Source organism: Aphelocoma coerulescens, chromosome 1A (genome assembly GCF_041296385.1).
Source record: "Aphelocoma coerulescens isolate FSJ_1873_10779 chromosome 1A, UR_Acoe_1.0, whole genome shotgun sequence".
NCBI lineage: Eukaryota > Metazoa > Chordata > Aves > Passeriformes > Corvidae > Aphelocoma > Aphelocoma coerulescens.
This window is the reverse complement of record NC_091014.1, coordinates 73,371,830-73,387,312: the sequence shown is the minus strand read 5'-3', so window position 1 is coordinate 73,387,312 and position 15,483 is coordinate 73,371,830. Positions and strand designations below refer to the sequence as shown.

General features: G+C 41.0%; 1 protein-coding gene across 1 annotated transcript in view; it reads left to right on the top strand.

The window, feature by feature from the left end:
- ST8SIA1 (ST8 alpha-N-acetyl-neuraminide alpha-2,8-sialyltransferase 1) overlaps positions 1 to 15,483 on the top strand; it is a 107,876-nt gene that overhangs the window by 17,798 nt on the left and 74,595 nt on the right. The window contains exon 2 of the mRNA XM_069003488.1: positions 8,962 to 9,106. Within this exon, the coding sequence (XP_068859589.1) occupies positions 8,962 to 9,106 (145 nt within the window). The remainder of the gene's footprint in view (positions 1 to 8,961; positions 9,107 to 15,483) is intronic.

The window sequence follows — 15,483 nt, the reverse complement described above, 5'->3', positions numbered from 1 at the left end:
ACTGGCAAACTTCATCCAAATTAAACAGAATAATAGAAGTCGGAAAAGTAGTGAGTTCCTATCAGTTTAATGAAAAACTGGATGAAAGAGAGAGGTCAAGCCCAAGACTTCCTATTTTGTTTGGCCTCCTGTTTGGCTGATCAGCTCATCCTGCTGGCTGGCAGGCATCAGATGGATACTTCCCAACCAGGCAAAACTTATTTCACCTCCTAAACAATTGATGAGAAGTTATGAGATGTGGGAAGCAGTTTCTGAGAAATGAGGGGAACAAGTTTCTCTTCAAAACCGGCCTTCCTTCAGTCTATTCCTTCAGATTTATTTATCTGTCTTTGATGGGTTAAAACTTTCCTCCAGATGTGCACCTTCATATGACTTTGAGAATATATTGGGTTTTCATGCCTTTTCCTGTGATACTTTTACATATTCTTGCCTCTGTCATATGTATAGTCAATGGCAGCCTGGTCACCTACAGTTTTTGCATCAAAAACCACTTGGAGTGACCAGTGCAAGAGTATTCCTTTCCTCTTCATTTCTGTTGTCTCTGCTTTTAGAAAATCTGTGTAATGAAGGAATTTTTTTTTTCTTTCTGTCTAGTTCACCTTCTATCAAGGGGCATGACTGAATTGATCAAATTAGTGAAAAGCACTCTATGGACTTTGTTGGATTGGAGCATAGGGGAGCATTACTTATAGGGCTTTTATCTGGGTTGCAGAAGCAGGTGAAGAAGTCACTGTGGTGTGATAATTGACTGCTTAGACCCAGGTGGGACCTATCAACACTCTAGATAGTGCAAACTCAAATGTAAGATTAGAGCTGCTTGACTGATTTTTAGTGAATCTCCTTCTCCTGAGAGAAAACAGCCACTCTGTGCCCTTGTTGAAACCAAGTATTTCTCTGTGCTTGTGGTGGCACAAAGCAAGCAGCAATTTCATTGGCAGGAAGGAGGGAAGTGGTGGGAACAACTAATTTGTCCCTCCTGCAGCAGCACGTCATGAAGTGTAACTTTGTGTCTCAGTTGATGGGTCTGCTATTTTGCAAGACAGCCATTCATAAATTTCACTTCATATCTGTGAAAACTGCTCTCCCCCTGCCCAGTTTATAAGATTAAAAATACAAGGATAGCACTTGAAGCAATTAATCTCATCCCCTGACCCGCTCCCCTTTGCCTCTGAATTCTGTGACAAAACCACCAGTCAGTGCAGCTGTGCCAGTTCATCTTTCTGACACTGTGAAGGATGTGTGAGCAGAGATGTTAAACCATCGGATGGGGCAGCTGGCAAACAGTATCCTTCCATGGGATGCTGTAGACAGGCAGAAGAGCTACAGTCCCTCTCTCACAGCTCACCTTTGCTGCAAAAACCTCCATTGACACTTCCTAGGATCTGGAGCAGCAGGCCTGGCTTCATGGACTGGAATAAAGCTATCAACTGTAGATCTCTTTAACTAAGGCAGTTGTTCCTTTATGGCCATTAGAGAGGAAGTAAGTGTTTAGTCTGATGAAGCCCACCCTAAAAGGTGTGGTCTCTATGAGGAAGGCTTGGAGTGATCTCAATTTGCATTTCAAATACTGTAAATGAGATGAACCCTGTGTCTTCTCCAACACAGTTGTATTTAGGGGCTGGTGGTGGTGGCATTAACAAAACAAAGGACCAGTTCCAGTGGATTTCAACATTGTATGAGGTTTCTGGCTGCCACCCAGAAACCATAATTTGAGCTTGTGCTCAGATTCCTCACTTCTCCAGGAAATATGGCTGTTCATTGCAGTTCCCAGGTGAGATGTCAAATCACTGCTGCTGTCTCTCCTTGATGTGGTTGGGAACAATACAGACAGCTCAGAGACATCCTGCATTCCAGTAGATTTTACTGCATAACTAATTTGGATATCTTTGCTATTGCTAGTCACAATTTGTGGTGGTTTCCTTATGATACAGCTCTTTTATAGATCTGATATGAGAGTCTTAGAAAAACTTCGTCTGACCAAGTCCTAGAATTCATACTCTATAATTCATACCTTATAATTTGTGTTTCAAAGCTTGCAAGCAGGCTTTGTGCATAGGAATTTGAAGCAAGTTTGCATGAATAAAAATGTGTTTTCTCTGAAAGGAAGTGAACAATTCTGTGTTTCAATAGCTTTTCAGATCAAAGCTCCTCCATATTTAAGGAAAAGAACCGGCAGGAGGAAATGTAAACTAAAAGCTTGTCAGGTGATCTGCTAGACTTTTATTCACTCAGTTACAGAATTATAGAATAGCCTGGGTTGGAACAAACCTTAAAGATCATCTCATTATACTCCCCTGGCATGAGCAGGGACACCTTCCTCTACATCAGGTTGCTCAGAGCCCTATCCAACCTGGCCTTGACCACTTCCAGGGATGGGGCAGCCACAGCTTCTCTGGGCAACCTGTGCCAGGGCCTCACCACCCTCACAGGGAGGAATTTCTTCCTAATACCTAATCTAAACCTACTCTCCATCAGTTTGAAGCCATTCCTCCTCGTCCTATTACTCCAGGCCCTTGGAAATAGTCTCTCTTCATCATTCCTGTAGGCTCCCTTCAGGCACTAGAAGGCCCCAATTAGATCACCCCAAAGCCTTCTCTTCTCCAGGCTGAAAAATCCCAATTCTCTCAGCTTTATATCTTGGTTTCTTCTAGTTCACAAACATTGTTCAATCAAAAAGGTAGTCCTGGCAAATTTTGGCCTCATCTGTATTTCTCCAATCTAAATAGGTATTTCTCCAATCTGTAGGTACAATCAAAATCAAACCCCATTTTCTATGACACTCTGAATGTGTCTGGAAGAAAAATGTATCACTTGTATATTAAAAAAAAAAAGAGTTAAACAAAATCAGTCAGAGATTAGGATGAGGTGCTGCAATGATTGACAGCTCAGATTTTATCTTCTAGAAGGCAGCAGGGTTTGTTCATTCAAGGCCAAGGCAGCAAGGATAGGGTAACCATATCATCCCACAGGATGCAAAACCAGTTTTATCTTTCTTTTGTAGTCTGGGAAACAGAACTGTGAATTCTACTGTGTGGGTGGCACCAGATCGGTGATTTTAAAATAGGTAATGAAAACCCAAATATTCTCTGGATAAATAAGAGTAAGGAGTGAAAACTATATTCTCGGTTTAAATAAAATACTTTGTTTCCCTTTTAGGCACCTCAAAAAAGCCTGGAAAAAAGTTCTAAAAGATACTGATGATGCAGAAAAGGTACAAGTGCTTGATTTCATAGCTTCCTCTGCAACTATTAATTTGGCAATTTGTAGCAAATTATCGTTAATTTATAGTTTAATTTCTTACTTTAAAAAGTCACAGCAGCTCTATTGCTAAGCTAATGAAGATGGTATGCATGAATTGTCCTTATTCTGTGGTCTCTGCAGTGCAACCTCTTTCCTTTCATGCAGGTTGCAGTGCCAGGCATGATTTACTATCTGCAACCTTTTTATTGTCCTGATAACTTTCCTCTCTTGAGGAAGTTGGGGAAATATTACATGATCCTTGTAAAGTCCAGACACCAGAAATTGCTGCAGGGGGCATTGAAATAGGCTGAAAGTTTCATATCAAGAAACAATATAATAATAAATGTGAGGAGGAGAACAGTCATGATTTTATTAGTCTTCGTTAAATCTTACCATATTGTAGAGACCTTGCCTGGGGAGTAAATCAGATTATCTCTGTTCTGCTCTGTGATATCCACTCTTTTCATATTTCTTTTTCACTGCATTTAGACCTATTCTTCAAGCTTAGGTAACTGGGTATTTTCAGAAGTGAACCTGTGCACAGCAATGTATTCTTGATTTAGTTGTTGTATTTGGCAAAGGTCTTAATTTTAGCTAGAGCTTCAACCATGACTGCTGTCCCAAAAACCCAATTTGGTATGCTTTTGTGGATATCAAGAGCATTTGCATTGGCCATTCTCTTATTCATTTGGTACTTGTCCAGGTGATCTTTCTTAGGAGGACATTTTTAAGATCATATTTGCAAACAGTTGTGCTGCAGATAATTTTCAATTTCATCTTGAGTGGGGTGGTATGCCTGGAGTAGTAAGGTGCTTTAAACACCATGAAAACCTCAAAGTCTCAGTACATTTTTCAAGCTAATCCCCAGTTACAAGTATTAGATTGAGCTTTTTAGGAAAGAGAAATTCAATGTGTGTGACCAAACCCAACAATGTTTTCACAGAATATTCAGAAGCCAAATGCCAACTGTAGCTTGAAGCTCACTGATTGTAGTAATTTTACTATTATTGAATGGCTTTGTAGCATTCTGTAGGGCCATAAAATTCCCAGACTGCCAGCTTGGAGAAAAAAATGGCCACGAGTAGAGCCATTATGTGGCTGTTTGAGAGAGCTCTATTACAGCTGCAGGCATTGGCTGCTGCCTACTCTGAGTGATGGGCCTAGATTTTTTGTCTGCTCTTGGATGGCATGGGATGCGTGGGTAATGAGAGGTCAGTTTGTCCCTGTAGTTGGCAGGCGGTGGCTACCCTAGAAATAATATTTCCAGGCTTTATTTAGAATGAAATATTTAGGGGTGGGTCTTGAAAAAGATAGAATAGCCACAGGAATTATGGAAAGAGTAAAAAGCTTTGTTCATAGCAAGAAATTCAGGAAATTTCAGCCTTTTTGCTCATCAGAGGGGAGGCTGAAATTTCAGCAGCCTCCTTTAAGGATCTCTTAAAGGAGGAAGGAAAAATAATTTAAAAATCAGCCAAAACCTGAAGTGCCAAAAGATCAGACTCTGAAGAGGGTGCAAATTTATTAAAGACAGTATTTTATTAAGCAATGATTTTGGTTTTTCCCCTGCCACCAAAACTTCTTTCAAAAACTTGGGGATGTGTTATTCTTATGGAAACATTACACCAAAGACATAATGAGGAGAATTTCAGGATTAAATTTTGAGACTGTTAGAGGTGGTCAAGCCAGATGTGTTTCAGAGCCACTATTGATATTAATCCCTGAAGTATTTCCAGTAGGGGTTGGACATGCTGGGAAATAGGTATTGATTTAGTTGAGGACTCCACAAGGCTCTTGGTAGGTCCTCCTGCCTCTACTGGGGGGTATGAAGATGGAAGCAATTAATAAATTGCGGTGAAATGGAGCTGTGCAAATCTTCCCTAGTGAACCCAAGTGACCACCTGTGCTCTGGATTCCAGCAGCTCCACAAAACCCTGGTTGTGAATGAAGACCTGATGGTTTTGTCTTGATACCAACTGAAACTCCAAAGCCAGGTACTATTTTTTTTCTGGGCCTTCAGATTCATTTGATCCCAAAGCAAAACAAGGGAAGTTGAGGTGAATGGGAACTGCCTTGTAAAGGGAAAGTTTATGTCCAGCTGTGCTGTCAGATCCTGGCTCCATTTTGCAGTCACCTGATCAAGATTAGCATGATGCCACCTAAATCCAGGTAGCTGAGCAGAATCTGACTAAAGCAATTCATTTCACAAATTATTTTTATCTCAAACTTGAATGTGAGCCTCAGTCAGTATTTTAATGCTCCATTAAAGCCATACTGTAATGAAATAATAAGTCTCATGTTACCATTTTTGAGCAATGGTTGAATCAATGCCCTTGTTCAGTGAGAGGTCTGCTGGCATTTGCTGGGAGCTGCAGGAGCAGCTTCAGGCTGTAATCTCTCCTGTCCTCTCCCCATCCATGTGCTCTGGATCATCCTTGGTTTTTGAACATTTCCAGGCATGGTGACTCTACCACTTCCCTGGAGAAGCTTTGTGAAGGTTCCTTCCTCTTGCTGCTGCTGCCTGACAAGTGGCTCCCCATCAGTCTGATCTTTTTCACATTAATGTAGTACATCTCGCTTGCATGGATTTAAAAGGAAAAAGCTGAGATGAAGAATTTTGCTCCCCCTGCCTTGCACAGTGCTGGTAGTGCTTACATGCTCCATGTAGGACAGCATCCCAAAGCAGCTGGAGAAATGGTGCTGTGCTGGGGAGGCAGGAACCCCCAACTGCAGAGAAGAGACAGCTAAAGAGCTATGACCTCCTGGCTGACAACCCATACCATGGAATTGTCCATTTTTTCTTTTAGATATTATATTTGCTGCATTTGGGATGTTCAAAATAGCTCCTGAGTCATTATTGACTGGGACTTGAGTCAAACCAGGGTGTGATTTAGCATTAACTGTCTGCAAACTGAAATCAGACTGCAAAGCTTGTTAACTTAAGATGAAGAATAAGTAGTTTGGAAGTTTTATGAAGGCTTTGTGGATGGATTCAGGTTAAGACCTCAGTGCTGAGGCTGCCTTTTGCTTAGTGACCTGACTGGTGCCCAATTCCAACTGAAATCTGAGGGGCTTGAAGTGAGATTCTCCAAGGAACATTTCTCCTGCGTCTTTCACAAGTAGGGGTTTGTCCCCTAAGTGCTCTTGGATCTGAGGGCCCCCAGTGCCTTTTCAATCCCAATATTAAGTCCTCTTGCATACAGGTCTTCTTGGAATTGGAGAGAACTTTGAATCAAAAGCATATTGTTTATGTCCTATGAGTGAAGGAATGCTTGAGTTTCCTGGCCAAAAGCTGCTGCAGTTCTGCAAATTCTATCATAACATTTCTACTGTGCATTTTAATCAAGCTCAGCAAACAGTTCAGTCTCCCTGATCCTACAAAGTATCCTGCTATAGGTTTGTCTTTGAATCCATTCTGCTTTTAAATAAACATTTTCCTATGAAGCTTTTCTTGCTTTGTAACTTTGGGATTTGGATCAGAAAGAGAGACTTCTAATAATTATTCTTTTCTGACAGAAAGCACACACGAGTACACAAGATTTTTGTGTTCATACACACAGCTTCATATTTGAACTAGTGGCTTGCCTATTTGTGGCCCTTCCAGGAGACCCCTACTGCTTTTTGTAATAGGTTTATTAATGAAGGGTTCAGCAGTAACTGGAAGAATGCAGTTTTGGGGATGGGAAAGAATAGGGATATATAGCTCATCTAATAAATAGGGAGGGAGTTGTACAAAGGTATGTTCCTTAGCTCTTTAGTCTACCCTGGCTAAGAAAAGATTCATTAATATAAAACACTCCCTAGATAATTTTCCACTATGTTATTTGGGGGGTTTTTTGTGCTTCTTGCTCAGACCAAACTTCCAGAGGAGGTGTGAGTTGCAGAATTTCACTGGAAATTTTGAATTTTGTTATACAGTTTTGTAACAAATGGCTCCAGCTGATCTTTGATTAACTTAAGTTTTTTGAAAGAGTTGCTGTGCGGAGAGAAAAATATGCAGAATTATTTTCTTTCCATTTGAGAGAGAGAAATAATTTTACAAAACCTGCAAACTGGTTTGTTGACAGCCAGAAAAATCTCCACTTTCAAACCTTATATTTGGAACAGTATTCCATGCCTGTCTTACACTGTTTCGCAAAGGTTATTCAATGAGAGATTTCAAATTTCGTGTAATTTGTTTTTCACAGTTCTGTGATGAAGGCTTTATTTGGGCATCAGCAGAAGGCTGATGTGAAGCCTTTCCTTGATGGTTGTAGATAAAGCCATTGGTGTTCTTGAAATGGGAATTGCTGATCTGGCTGGCACATTGCTGTGTCCTGCTCAGAGGGAGATAAACCAGCTCTGCAACGGCCAGTTACATAATTACATACCTACCAAGGTGGGAAGGGGCCTCAGATGATCACATATTCCAACCTTTTGCGGGAATGGAACCTAGATGAGAATATGCAGCACTTTGTCCTGTTGTGTCTTGAAAATCTCCAGCCTTGTGGACTCTACCACATTCTTAGGGAAGCTGTTGCTGGGAACTTATTGTTACTTCAGTTGAAGTGTGTCTGAAAAATAATACTGACACATTTGCAGAGAATTATGAAGTTAACAGCAAAATCAATTTTTGATAGGGAAAAATAATGGTTTTTTTCAAATACCTATTTTTAGAGACGAAAAGTAGCAGCAAAACTTCAAAAAATGCTGAAATTTAAATTTCTCTAAATGACTTTATGGTTCTGAATCAAATCTCTTTTGCAGAGGAGAACAGCTATACCAAGCATTTTAGTAGTCACTAATAATTGATGTTTTTCTGCTGACAGCTCCTATGCAGCTACTGGAAATGGTTCCAGTCTTTTTGGGATTACCTTTAAAATATATGAGGAATGTATATAATAACATAATATTACACTATAATGGCAGAATTCTGCAATGTGTGTTTTACATACATGAGTGTCACCCTTCCTAGTGCTATGCAGGCTTTGGAAAGATAGGATATTCTGGACCTTTAGAGCTTTTCATCATTCTATATTTTAGGATATTAATTGCTGAGTTTGCTGTGGTACAGAATTTTCAGGATAGCCTTCAATCACCTCACAAGCCCTCCAATTTCTACTAAGGCTGAATAGTATTTTTGGGAAATGAAGGAGTAAGAAGATACGGAGTTTCAGCAGGGACACTAACAAGTATATCCACTCTCTCTATATATATCCATCATACTGGTATGACTCAAACTGGCCTTCAGTTAGGAAGCAGGCACTAATACTGCTAATACTGCTGGGAATGTAGCACAAGGACATTCAGTAACTGAAGAGAGGTGCCAAAATTTCCATACGTAAATTATGTAACTGTGGGGTTTTAGGAGGCCTGCTCTTCATAAATAAGGTTTGATACTGAATGTTTATGTACCTTGGATCTAATTTTCAAAGGAGCTTCTCTGATTTCTGTATGTGTTGGAGACCAGATTTTGCCCATTAAAATGGGCTGTATAGGGTGAAGTTTCTTTTGCTGAATCTTGGTTTTGTTTCTATGTCAGTCTGAATAAAAATTTAGATTTTTTTTTCTCTCTATTTCTAAGATTTTCTGAAATGAAAGCTGTCCCATGGTTCATCTGCTGGCTGGGAAGGGTGGCTTTGGAGCACCTGATAGTGGCAGGAACACGGATATGAGGGGTGATGATTAACAAAGGTGTGACAAGGTTCCAATTAATACTGCTTTCTCTTTTGCTCCCTTTTCTAGGAAGCTGCTGGAAGAATGCTGTGACCCTGGGCAGCTCTTTGCTATGACGAAGATTAATTCTCCCATGGGAAAGAACCTCTGGTTTGATGGGGAATTTTTATATTCTGTCACAATTGACAATGCAACTTACTCTCTCTTCCCACAGGTGAGTAACCATGTTTTCTTTTCATTTTAAGTATTAAAATCTAAATGGTAACATGATAGAAATGAGTATAAATAGGCTGCAGGGTCATCAAGAAATTGTCTCTTCATTTTTCAATACCAAACAAGCATCTGCTTTTTTACTTGCATGTTCTGAAAATTTTGTTTGTATAGATGTTAATACTTCCCTGGCTGTTTTTGGGATGTACACAAGGGATGAAATTGGGTCATGTCTTGGTTTTTAAAATGCTTGGTTCTGGCTATTTTAAGAGGGTGATTTCCGCATTTCAGTTGGGGATCACAGTCACTGTAAGCCTGATCCATCACCCACAACTGTTTCAGTTCAGATCTGTGGGACAGTGCTTTGTGTGAAGGTGTCCCAAGTTACTTCCAGGTTAATAAAGTTCTTTGATGGCAAACAGTGAGACCCAATAAGAGAAGCCAACAGCTTGACTTTGTTGATTCTTCCTGTGTTTTTGAATGTTGGAAGCGGTTGGTTATTAATGTCCATCAAAGGTGCTTTAGCTTAAGTGCAGGGTTTTTGCGTGCTGACAATATGTAATACTAATCTAGGCTGCTTCTTGTATTTTTAATTAATACAGGAACTGATACTAAATAGTGAGTTTGTTATATTGAATTTTGTATGTTGAATACAAATATTTTAAGTGGCTACACACTTAAAGAAAGCCAAACATCTGGCTGTATTAATTGATTTACCTGCTACTTTGATCTGTCAAATTCAAGGTATAAGGATTTATTCAGCCTCCCAGTCAGTGTTGAGTCATTCACACAGGGCTTCTTATTTGTTGCCGTTTCAGTTAAATGAGTAGCAGAGTTCTTATTACAGCTAGTGATGGGGTCCGAGGCTGTGACCCAGGAAGAGATGACCGGTCCGGTGAGATGGCCCCGAAAGGAATCGCCTTCTCGAGGTCCGGTGTCTTCCTCTCAGCTGCTGGCAGAGGGGCCCTTGCAGAGGCTGTCAGCTCTTTAGTGATTGTCAGCTCATGATTCCAGCTCAGCTCTGCAGGGCACCTCCAGGCCAAGCCAGACCAGAGAGAGATGAGAGACTCGTGTGGCTAGTTCCGCACAGAGGTAGCTTTATTGTTGGTCCCCTCCAGCGAAGGGAAGCCAGGGACTAAATTTTCCCTCCCTCCCACAGGGTCAGGGGGCTTCCCTTTATAGGGATACAGGGGATCAGTGGGGGACCAATGGGTTACAGAGGGTCTGGGACAGACCGGTGGGTTACAGAAAGATCTGCATAGTGTGTCTTCCAAAGGATTGTGGGTCCACCTTTCCTTGCCATGATCCAAGAAGTGGTTGCCTTTCCAGGGAGTCCTGCTGGGCAATTGCAAAATCTCTTGTCTCAGCAGAGATCCCTCCAGGGCAAGGGCTGGGCATATCCCATAAGTTCTTACTTGTTAACTTCATCCTGCAAATAAAACATCAAAGAAATTTTAGGGTTTTTTTTAAAAGTAGTTTTTAGATCTCAAAAACGGAGTTATTACTTTGAGAGAGTTTCTTTTAATGGAGAAGAAGTGAGGGGAAGCTGCAGTGTGGGGCAGAGGAGATGGGAGCAGCACCTGTCTCTGTTGACATGATCCAGAGAAGCTCTGTTACAGCTGTGTCTTGTTCAGGATGCCAGGTCCTCTGTCTTGTCACTTGTCCCTGTTGCCATGAACTGGATAATGGACCTCTGCCTCCCTCAGGCTGCTCCTAGATGCTGTGTCCAAGCAAGCTCAGCAAAAAAATAGATGCTGAAACCTGCCTGGCAAGTGGGTTTTTCCTGCAGTACACCTGGAAATGGGCTTCCCGACTGGAGCGAATTTCTGGAGATGGATAGAAAGTTTATCATGTGTTGCAGAGCAGTGGCTGTAAGTCTTGTTAATGATGATTAGTGTGATTTGTTGCTACAATATTGTAGTGTTTATTGGAGAAAACTGGAATCCTTGGCAGAGCTGTGAACTTTGTACCACAAAGATACTGGCAACAGGTGCTCAAAGTGTGGGTGTCCTCTCCAAGGTTTCAGGAAAGCCCCACCTGGGCTGGCAGAGGGAGGTCACTGTTTTGTGATGGATTTGGGATTTCAGATGTGGGGTTTTTTGGATTAAATCTAGCACTCTGCTTGGCCATGGTGATGTCCTACCTCCTCTCACAGCAAAGAGCAGCGTGCTGGATGGGCTCCTTCAGAGATGTTAGAGAGAAGTCATAGTCTTTGCAACTCCACTGGATCCCAGGATCCTAACACCTGTCCTTAAAGTTTATCAGTTGGCCAGATCAAGAGTAAAGATCTGGGAAGTCCTGAAGAGAGAAATTTCTGGGGGACAACATGAGCTAAGGAGCTGCGCCTTCAGCGTCCCTTAGGCTTGCCAAGCAGGCTGCGAAGGGGGTGGGCAGATGCTGCTGTAGGGTTGGTGATGAAAAAGAGGAATTTTCATCATGTTCCAGCCCTAGGATGTTCCAACCCAGGAATGCTATCCCTTTAATGAATTGATGGGCAGTTTGTTTCCGACAATGCTATTCACTACTGCTCCTTCTTTCCTTGCAAGTACCACTGCCTCTAATCTGATGTGTTACTCCTATGCATTTTGCCCAGAGGAATTTTGTAGGCCTTTATCAGAAAAAATCCTGGTAGGCTTAAAAACTAAGGAGGATTTATTTGCAGTAAATTTTTAAATGTATTTTTTTACTTCTGTCTTTGTTTCAAGAAACGTACTTGCCTAAATTTTTCAGGCTCCTGCTTTGAAGAATGGTGTCTATTATTAGCTTGCTTGCAAGCAATTTTTCTGAAGATGAATATTCCTTTCCAAAGTATACAGAAGCTTAAAACAACTCACAAAATATGATTAATACTCTGAAATGCCCAGGGGATGTAACAGGAGTGTTGCAGTGGTTGAGGCCTCAGGGCTCCAAAACAGTGGAGGTCTGCTGGTGGGCAGGCTTAGAGGTCTAAGACCACCCCCTTTCACCCTTTTTAAGTCCATGTTCTAGATAGTTCTCCTTTTCTTGATACCTCACTGGCTCCCGGTTCCCTTGTTCCACCCTTCACCTTCCCCAGTGGTCACTGTCCTGTCACCCCACATCCTCTCCACCCACCCCTTGGCCCCTAGAACATTGGTCTCTGATGTTATGCCCACCCCCAGTGCCGATCCAGATAAAACCCGGACCCCTCAGTGTTCTGTGTTCTTTGTCCCTGGATCCCTTCGAGCAGGGAACCCAATAAACCCCTCAGAGCTCCATACAAAGGACCCCTCCCGCCTCTTTGTCCCCGGCGACACTGCAGGAGCTATCCAACTCTGTGTGTGTGTTGAGTGGCAGCAAGTATCCACTTACTACGGTGTGTCAGAGTGTGTCCGAGTGCATTTGCATGGCACCCCCTGGAGCTGCTCTGGTAAGGACGCGATCGGGATGGACACAATGTTCTTTCCACCCCCCCCCCACTTGCATCGCGTCACAGGAATGTAAAAGACCACAGTTATGTTGATATAATCAAAAAAATATTTCCTCTGGAATAAATAAAAATGTCTCCATCCACATCAGTCTGCTGGGCTTGAGCAATTTGGTGATTGTAGAAGACTTCTCAGTCCTGAACCAGTGACTAACTTCTAGGATAATGTAAGTCAAAACTAAATAGGGAACTTGCTGTATTTCATGTAATACAGAAATAAATATGTCCAAAATTAATATGTAAAATGTCATTTATTTCCGAATGAAATATTTTCTTCTGAGCAATCTGTAGATAAAATTCTTACAGCTGAGTCAACATTTTCTGACAGAGTGCTTTTCCACTAAAAATGCTATTTCATGAAAATATAAATTTAGTATCAGTTAATTCGTTTTTCAGTTTTTCTTTGAACTGAAAAGGTTAAAAGGTTTTGGTGGTGTTACGACATTTCATTTTACTGTCTTTTTGAATGTAATACTTCAGCTGTTTTTTTTTTTTTATCAGCTCTGTTGCTTCCTCTTTTTTCCTCAGACTTTGAGTGATTATGTTACTCCTTTTATTTTTTCAAGTTTTTGACCCACCAAGGGAGAAATTTGCAAAAGAGAAAAGCTTTTGTGTGGAAATAGTCATTCAGTGCTCCATTTCAGTTTATGAGAACAAAATTTGATTTTGCAGAGTTTTGCATGAACCAGTAATTCCAGCTGCTGGAAGTGGCTCCTCTTAGTCTACTCCTCTGTGTCATTTTACCCCTTGATTTCAGGAATTAAAATTTTTGGAAGCAGAAATGAGATATTGCACTGACTGCACCATCTTTCCCCTCCCGCGGAGAAACTGGTCAATACTCAGCAATCAGGAGAAGCCAGACTGGGCACTAAAGGTCATAGGTAGCTTGTAAATGTACCTTGTCACCATCGTGGACCTTTATTAAACGGAACACAGAGCTGTGTGTTGGTGAGTGTCCAGGACTGCTGTCCCTGATGATTCCTTAGCTGCTCAAATCCCTTGTAAAGTTTCACTTGCAGAAGCTGTCAGTTACAAGAGTGGCTGCTTGCACTGAGCTTCTCATGAATAGTCATCATGAATGGTGTTGGAGAAATCCAAAGGAAAGAACTGCCAGCCACAAAAAAAAACCTGGGAAATGTGACATCTCTTTCTGCATACTTTGTGATCAGGAGAAAGATGGTATTTTCCAAAATACGTACATAATATAAATATTTGTTTAAAGTTTAAATTCCTGCCATTAATATAAAGGCAGAGAAAATGTTGCTCTAATTGTAAATGTAAAATGGAGACATTCTCTGACACTTCCTGGATTTTCTGAATGGTGTATTGGGTAACAGTGAATTATTTTATGATTATGCTGTGTGATTTGTGCTTTTCATTCAGGGTCCCTATTAAATTTTGGGAGCTTATTTGGTTTTTCTTGGTTGCTCACAACATTTTTCATTTAGCCAGAGATTTTGCGTCCATCTGCTGGTGCTGTTTCAAAGCAAATTCCCTGCTCTTACAGTTATAGCCTGCAGCAAGTAGAATAATTTGTAATTATTTCAGGAAAAAAAAAAAATCATCAGATTGGGAAAGTGAGTTTGGTATAGAGTCTGCAGGCTTTTCCCCTTATTGCATGCTGAGAATAAAAGGAGAAACACCCTGAGGAAGAAAATGGCACTTTGGTTTCAGCAAAAGGTGAGGTGTAAGAGCAGAAGATTCTAGGAAGGATTAGATGGGAGCCAGCTGCTGTGCAGATCCAGGGTGGAATGTGAAGCTAGAGCTGTGTAAAGAAAGTGAACCCCTTTAAGGGGAAAATGGTACCTTGCTTAGGGCAAACACTCTGTTTTGTTGGACTGATTTTAGACCCTGTTGGTTTTGGAAGTGCTCCGTTAATTTTTTTGCTAGCAGTGTACTCTCTTCTCAGTAATGCTCTGTAATTAATAACTGCTTGGAGAAATGCAGTGAAATATTGGCTGTAATATGTGATATTTTTTCTTGACATCTGGGATATAGATGTAAATTTTAGGTCTACAGGCATTCTATTAAGCAGCTTTTATTTCTATTTCCATTAAGTCTGCTGTCTGAATAGTACCTCCCTGTCTGCCTTTGAGTTATATTTAGTTAGGATTTGGGGGAATTCCTTGGTGCTTTCCCTTTTGGTCTTCATTGTTTTCCTGCTCCCCATGCCTACTTTAATATGCAAACTCTGTTCTTTATTGGGCTACATATATTGACTCAAAATGAAAATGTGATAAACATTCGTTATTGGAAATGTGGAAAACACTGTACACTAAAAGGTGAAGAGGTATTTAAATATTGTGAAATAAAACCTGTGTTTTGGGAAAGCACCTAATAATTCTTTTATTATTTGAGAAATTGTGTTATACAGTGCTTTTCATAAACTAGGAGATTAAATACTATCTGTAGAGACCTGACAAATTGTGCTCTTTTGGAACATGAGTCTTCCCTTCAGTCCTGGATAATCTCTAGCCATTGGCATCAGAGTGATCAAAACTAAAATGTGGCTTAATATTTAGTTAAGAGAAACCCCTACCTTCACTATGATTCCATCCTGACCAGTTAAGAACTGTGTAATTGGACCAGTTTGTGTGGCCTGTTAGGAAAGCTATAATAGAACATCCTCTATTCTGGCTGGTCAGTTAAGCAAAAGCCACAGTCTTTCTGAAACTGCTCTGTAGAGGCAAGATGCAAACATCCATGATGGTGAAAATCAAATTTATGCTGAAAAACTTGAGCTGGAATGTATTTAGTTTGAAGTAATTAACTAAAAGGATGGGCAACATGCCCTTGTTGAAGTGAGTCGAGACAGAGCAAGGAGTTGCTTTCTGTCCCAGTTGCTTTCTGTCCCAGTTGCTTTCTGTCCCAGTTGCTTTCTGTCCCCTGTTGATGTGGGCTTTGGTCACCCTGGGCTTGCTGAATGACTCCAGCCA